Source organism: Petromyzon marinus, chromosome 42, assembly GCF_048934315.1.
Source record: "Petromyzon marinus isolate PM22_M1 ecotype Great Lakes invasive population chromosome 42, UKy_Petmar_22M1.pri1.0, whole genome shotgun sequence".
NCBI classification, from domain to species: Eukaryota; Metazoa; Chordata; class Hyperoartia; order Petromyzontiformes; family Petromyzontidae; genus Petromyzon; species Petromyzon marinus.
This window is the reverse complement of record NC_133708.1, coordinates 9,744,159-9,751,699: the sequence shown is the minus strand read 5'-3', so window position 1 is coordinate 9,751,699 and position 7,541 is coordinate 9,744,159. Positions and strand designations below refer to the sequence as shown.

At 42.7% G+C, this 7,541-nt stretch overlaps 1 protein-coding gene across 2 annotated transcripts in view; it reads left to right on the top strand.

The window, feature by feature from the left end:
- Positions 1 to 673: 673 nt before the first annotated feature.
- Positions 674 to 7,541, top strand: part of LOC116951198 (transcription factor EC-like) — a 50,610-nt gene continuing 43,742 nt past the window's right edge. Inside the window, exon 1 of one of the 2 annotated variants that reach the window (XM_032969680.2) lies at positions 674 to 1,455. In XM_032969680.2, the coding sequence (XP_032825571.2) occupies positions 1,426 to 1,455 (30 nt within the window). In that variant the 5' untranslated portion in view covers positions 674 to 1,425. The remainder of the gene's footprint in view (positions 1,456 to 7,541) is intronic. The other variant, XM_032969681.2, reaches the window with a different exon arrangement.

The window sequence follows — 7,541 nt, the reverse complement described above, 5'->3', positions numbered from 1 at the left end:
TGGCATGAAATGTGACGATATGGTAATAAACTTTGAGCCATATACAAACAAAACGAAACTTCCATAATAGAGGGGTTTTTTTTGGGTTAGATCGCATAAATATGTAAACGTGTCATAAAACCCGCCACCACCCGACACAGCCAATTAGTATGGTTTGTCACGTAAACAGAACGTGACAATTCGTCGCTAGTACTGCACACCGGTGTGTTGGAGAGCCAAGCCACAACATTTACAATCTGAGTACGACGTTTCGCCAGTAGTTACAACCAGCTGCATCAGGCGACAGCCAGATTTGTGGAGGAGTCCATCTGTTTCGGTCCTTACCTAAACGTGCAATGCGAGTGTGCCGAAACAATATTATTAAAAGTGGGACATGTAGATGCAGTCACCGGTAATAAAATCTACAAATCGTGTTGAAAAATTTGAAAAAAAACAAAGATAAGTGCCTTCTGTTCAGCTTGAAACCTAATTCCTTCTATGGACGCCATGGTGGCGAGATGTTAACTACCTTGCCTGGAATACATGAGGTTGTGGGTTCGATCCCAATCCGGACGATTGTATGTTTGGAGTGTGCATGTTCTCAACGTGCTCGCGTGGACTTTCCTCTGAATCGTTTTTTTTTCCTCTCCACATTTAGAATCTACACGCATTCGCAGTGTTTGGCTGCTGTAAATGTCCACGCGATAAGCCCCTTCGTCGAGGTATCAGTTGTGGCCAGGCCGCTCATTGGAAGAAAAAAAAAAGTGCTACATCGCTCAGCGGGTCTTACCTGGTAAGTTTTTGTTTTGTTTTTGTTCAATAGCTTACCAGAGTGGCCACAGATGTCCAGCAAAGCTCCAGATCTGAGTGCAAGGTAAATGCTGGCGTGGTCACAAGCCAGGGAAGGGGGACCCCGGGGCGATGCAGACGAAAGGGGACATTGTGTGGTGGCAGCGGACACCAGATCGGGTCTCTCCTGTGCCAGTGATTAGCTGCGTAGTCACTCCGCCCCCCATCTCGACCTCGCTGGAATAATTAAGGAATAACACACAGGATCAGAGAAAGGAGGACTGGGTGCTGGATGCGTAATGCGTTCAAGAATGCCGGTAATTAGCCCCGTCGCTTTTATTTGATTATTTATTTTCTGACTCCTTTTTTGCTCTCTCTCTCTCTTTTAACCCGGCTTCTTTCGATTCATTGACTCTGCAAGAAAAGCTTCAAGTTCATTACCCACCGGCCACAGGGTTGGGGCTGGAGGGTTTGGGGCTTTTTTTCTTTCTTTCTTTTTAGAAAAAAAAAGTTGCGTGGACAAAGCGGGGATTGTGGCCTGCCGATGGAGGGACACACAAAAGCACACGGGGCAGGCAAAGTGAGCACTCGACCCTCCTGGCTGGGATAACCGCTTCAGCAGGGAAGCCCCACTTCATCGGGAGACTAAGCAAAATCATGCTGGAGTACAGCTGGTGCAGTCATCAGGTAAGTGTGAGTGTGTGTGTGTGTCGACAAAAGGTCAAAGTAGCGGATTGCACAAATAACTGTTGGTTGAAATGGTGCTCGTCTCTTATTTACAAACCTTGGCCAGTGGTGGTAATTCCACATGTCTATGGCAGGGGGCCAAATTTCTGCATCGGAACACCATTTGTTGAGTCTCCCACAAAGTGGTGCCCATTTTATAGACCCCCGGCAGGGGTGATGGGCTGAGTTAATTGCTAAGATTTGAACTCGCCGGCGAGGAGTTGAACTCGCCTTATTCCGATTGCGAGCCACTCGCTCTTCCACTGAGCCGCCGTACCTGGCTGACTCTGCACGTGGCTTAGTTACGTACCTGGCTGGTTCCATACCAGGCTGGTTTAGCACCTCCGATTAGCACGGTTGGCTATACGTACGGTGAAAAAAAATTCAGTTTCTTCTGCTGATTGTGTGAAAGGGTACCGGGATGGGTTTATAATAGTCGCCATGGAGTTTTAGACTTGGCCCAATATGCACGCGGCACATTTAATAAGTATCCCCGTGTTTTGATTAGGAATGTACGGCGAGTTGAATATATTTAAAAGCTTTCTGTTTCATTAAATATGCAAAATAAACACCCATTTTACTACATAATCACGTATGTTTACGTGGTGTATAAACACGTATATGCGTGCACACATATACCCGAGTACTGTAATTTTTCAAACATTTAACGTCAACTTCAGGCTTCATTTAATCTAAAAAACGCCTCGCCAGGGGTGGTGCCACAGTGGTGAAATGGTTCGAACACTGCACTCGCAATCCAGAAGCGACCGGTTCGATACCCTGTCCTCACGTGGCAGCTGATACAATGAAGCAGATTTCTTAAATATCCCCCCCGCTTCTATCCACGCAGCAGAATCCATGGGCGACAACCACAGTTGGTCGATCGGCTGGTCGCTTATGGTGGAGGTAAAGTGTGGACACTTCAACTTTGTCCAAAAAGGTTTGGCCACCGTGGAAGAGTAGGCAGAAATACCCTCCGGAGTGAAGGTCCTTCCTGGCAGGAGTGGCATGAGGAAGTAATTGCGGGGCTATGCCTTTACATTTTCAGTGTTGTTCCCCACCCCGCACCTCCAATGTATGGTGCGAAAGAAGTTAAACATGCATACGTAACCTGTTACCTTCCAGAAACAGCTCCCCGGTTCATTAGATTTACCCTCTACGAGCGAAGAGTACGTTCGGTGCAAAGATAAAGCGACGAAAATGCGATTATCATTGCCTGTACATATTATTATTCTCAGACTGGTGAAACGAACACAACTTTAACTTGTTGCATATTACTCTTTGGTTCTTTCGGTAAAGCCACGTAGATATTTTATACCTACGTAATTTTACCTGTAAAGTCACGTAGGTATTTTATACCTACTACGTGATTTTACCGAAAGAACCAAAGAGTATGGATTCCTACAGTCACGAAAGCTTCAAATCAAGACAAATCAGCAATGGTATACATATCTCCCACTACTGTGAAACATCCGTAGTTTGTCATCGTTGCTTAAATAGCGAACATTTCACATTTACATTTCCACAGGTCTCTTGTAATCTGCCCGGGCTACGTGCCGTGAGAATTTCTCTTCTCGAGCTTTGTTTACGCCACGCCACTAGTGCAATATCTTCAGGAGTTGAAATGAAGTCTTCAGCTCAACTTGGGTTCAAATCCTCAAGCCAACTCTTGTGCGAGACGAGAAATGATGAACACGCCGCCCTGCACGAAATTCGCAAGCCGACTAACGTGCCTAGAACCTACGAAATAAAAATGTTGACCGTGGTTTTTTCTGGTTTGTTTGTGTGATAAAACATTTTGAACCAAGATATGTTCTTTAATAAATGCATATATCTCTCTATTGCAAGGATAGGCACAGTGTATATACGAAAAGGCCGAGTGATGTGAATGTTAATCGATTTTTCTCTCTCATCAAGTGAGAGAAATTAACACGGGAGATGAACTTGTTGAGATTTGTTTCATTGAAAAATTAACAACAGCATCTTCGAATGGTGTTTTTCGCACACTCTCATTCTCAATAGAGAGTGAGTGCAAGGGAAGACAAGCGTTGTTGTTGTCCTATGGTTGATCGGAGACAGCAACACGGGCAGCACTATCAGTAGAAAGTTATCGCTGAAGGCTCAACTAAACAGAAGTGCCTATGGCCTACAAGAACCTTAATCCGTCCCTGATTTCAATTAATTCAACATATGTGCGTTGAACGCAATTGTCAGCTCAGAGCCTTCGCACCATAGCACAACATTCACTTTAGCCCAAAACTGTATTGCCGACTAAGCAAGAATGGTCAGTAATTAAGCACTCCGCATGGCATTAGGAACGAAACAGATGGACTTCTCCACAAATCTGGCTGTCACCTGATGAAGCTAGTTGTAATTACTGGTGAAACGTCGTACTCAGATTGTAAACGTTGTGGCTTCGCTCTCCAACACACAACCGGTGGTGCTGTACTAGTGACGAATTGGCCACGTTCTGTTTACGTGACAACCCTTACTAGTTGGCTGTGTCGGGTGGTGGCGGGGTTAACGAATGTTTACGCGATCTAACCCAAAAAAAAACTCTTCTGTGGATGATATTGGTCGCGAAAGCCTACGTGTTAAACTGAGCTAAAAGCCTTTGTCTCTGGGCGAGATTAAAGCCTACAGCGTTAACTTTTTTAAACCGAAACTCACATTCGTGTGTGCGCCATGCGCATATTTGTTTGATTCGTGTGAACGCATACCTTGCATAATCTAGGTTATTGACATTAACGAGGGCACGGGGGTGACCAATAATATCAGAATTGGTTTCGAACAAGGTCTGCAGCACTGAACACGTCATAATCATTGCGTGAACAAGAGAACCAAACGGTGCAGGGACAGATTTCACAGCGCAAACATTCGCTGTGTAGGTTATTCACAAGTGGAGCTCAAATTGGGGAGTTTTAATTGAATGATAAATACATTAACAAAAATGTTTGACTCCAAACTAATGTGACAGCTGATTTCAGTTCCTGCAGAAGCGCGTGGAGAGAAACGTCGGACGTACGATACATACAAGAATATAAATTTCGTTTATAGTTTAAATCGGAGACGATCCAAACCTGCTTACTAAAATAGTGACCAGCAGGTGGCACTACCGCGAATTTGTCAAACCGTTTGTGTGGTCGGTCCTTTGAGTGTGAACCTCGTGTGTGGATTTTTCTCCGTGTACTCTAGTTTTTTTTCCCAACAAGCAAAATAATCCTTAATACTGATTTGGCAAGACCCTCCTTAAAAATATATGTTGTCCTGAGACTCTGTGAAGTTGCCCTTAATATATTAATTACATCGTTACGATAATCGTTTGAAGGGTCTTTCTAGACGCTCCCTCCAGCGCATATCCTTCTGCCAACAGTGGTGAGAGCGAGAAATTGCATGGCTGCGCCATTAACTTTTCACGACTCTACTAATCAACAACAGCACCACCACCACCACAGTTGCCACCACCAAGCACCTGATCTGATTGAATCGCTCTGTCCCATTCTGGATGGTAGTTCTCAACCTATTCAAGGCTAATTTCCTGTGGTGATCGACCTTTTTGCCCATGCAGCCCCCAAGCATTGGAACGCTTTGCCTTTACCCGTAAGATTATCAGTCTCATATTAAAATTGGTTCTTTCGGTAAAGTCACTTAGAAGGGAAACAATAAAATTAGAAAAATTTAAAACAATAAAATTCTCACGACGTTTCGACTGCAACACAAGCAAGCATCATCACACCTGATGATGACACCTGATGATGATTGCTTGTGTTGCAGTCGAAACGTCGTGAGAATTTTGTTTTATATTTTTATTATCTTATTGTTTCCCTTCTACGTGACTTTACCGAAAGAACCAAGAATATGAATCCCTGCAGTCACGAAAGCTTTAAATCAAAATTATCTGGGTCGTAAGATATATATTTAAGTCTGTCTCGAAAACTCGCCTCTTTAAACTGGCCTTCATCGCCACTAGTTCTGGCCGATTACCCTGCAGGTTCTGTTTTTTTTCCTGCTTTCCATAAAGGGTGACGCATTGGGATATATGGATGGATTGTACTTTTAAACGTTTAACTATTATTATTACGAGCTTGAAACTGTTGACTTTCGAATAGCCTCTTTCACTCACCGCTAAATCGACACCGTCAGCCGCCACGCAGAACTTTTGTTTACGATAAAAACAAGAGAGTGTTTTTTGGCTTACTTTGCGAGCAAAGGCGTCGATCCGTGAGAAGCCGTCAATTGCCTCGAGGTGACAGCGGCTGGGCATTGGGGCCTTGTGATTGGCGGGGCACTCACAGATGCCGCGGTTCCCTTTACTGGGGCGGGAATTCATCGTTGAAGTTGAACAGTAAAAAAATATATTTGGTTAAAAAATAAACAAGTTTTCCAATGCACATACCTTTATTTGCACTCAAAAGTAAAAAAATACGTATTTTTTACCCCAGAGTTCATCAAATTTGATGTGCTGAATAAAACTTGGTAGCTTCGATATGTTTCATTTTCTTTACGTAATGCCACCCACTTTTATTCAGGACATGAAATTTACGTAATTCTGGAGTCGAAATAATTAGTTTTATACTTTGAGTGTAGATAAAAGTATGTGCATTAAAAAAAATGTTTTTACAAAATAGATGTTTACGTTTTAGTATCATTGTCATTTACTTAAATAAGACTTGAACGGACATTCTGGTCATTTCATAGAGTAAGTTTATGTAATGTTGAAGTCTAGCAAACAAATTAAAGTAGCATTCGTTCCTCTATTTATCCATATCCAAATTAAATATCAGATGTAATGGTAATTGGTGGAATGCTTTGAATTTAAATATCTCTAAAATGTATCTTTTGACCCGCAAAATTAATCAAATTTGATTCTTAAAAAACTATAAAATCAGTCTTGTCATTTTTATTTGTATTAATAGTTTACGTCTCTTTACATGAATTGCATTTTAATCTTGTAAAAAAAATTTGTATATGTACATGCTCGTTCTAAGAATTAAATCCAGACAATAACAATAGGTCATTTTTGTCTGGATAATTATAACATATTTGAAATTGTGCAATAAAATTTTAAGTAAGAACACGAAGAGGCCCAGGATCGGAGGGACATGGACCAGTTCTTTAAACGAAATCTTGAATTGTCGCGCGAAATGACGACGAGTCTGTGTACAAAATTTCAGCTCGTTTAGAATTCATAGATCTGAAGATATTAAGCGTCAAAGATTTTAAAGAATATACACATACAACAGGGCAAGTTAAATGAACATGTGTGAATAGAAGTTGCGGTGGACTGGCACTCATGTTAGATGCGTAACGGTTTTAGAACTTGCTTACATGAACTGCGAAAATATGACGAGTGCATCATTGCATCCAGGGGCTTAATTTTTCACTCAATATTTTCTGCAACGCTACCAGGCTGACTTGAAGTTGGGATCAGAAGTGTCAGGCACTACCACAAGAGTACAAGGTAGGGGTATTATTTGGGTATTTCGGTAAAGTCACGTAGATAGGTTAAGAGAAAATAACAAAAAAAACTACGACGTTTCGATCGCAATAAAGCGGTCGTCATCAGGAAAAGGGGGGTTAGCCTCTAAAGGCAAACTGTTTATAAAGGTTTAAAATGGGCGTAGCCCAAGCGGGCGTAGTCCAAGTGGTCCTACCGGGCGTGGCCTACACTAATTTGCTTCGAAGTATTGCAAATCTTGACTTAAAGCTTGGGTCTTTCGGTAAAGTCACGTAGATAGAAAAATTAAAAGTAAAAATCACGACGTTTCGATCGCAACACAAGCAATCGTCCTCAGGTGAAAAAATATAGCAAGAGAGCTGCTGAAGCAGGGTGTTATATAGGCCTGAGATGGGTGCAGGCCAAGGTAAAGTGGGCGGGGTTAGAGAAGGAAGATCCAGGGCACCCCAAAGCTGTTGGGATGGCCGTTGTATTCGTGAGAGATTAGCATGTCAATGTAGCCACCGCCACATCAAGGCCTGAGATGGGTGCAGCCCAAGGGTAAGTGGGAGGGGTTAGAGAAGGAACATCGAGGGCACCCCGAAGCTGT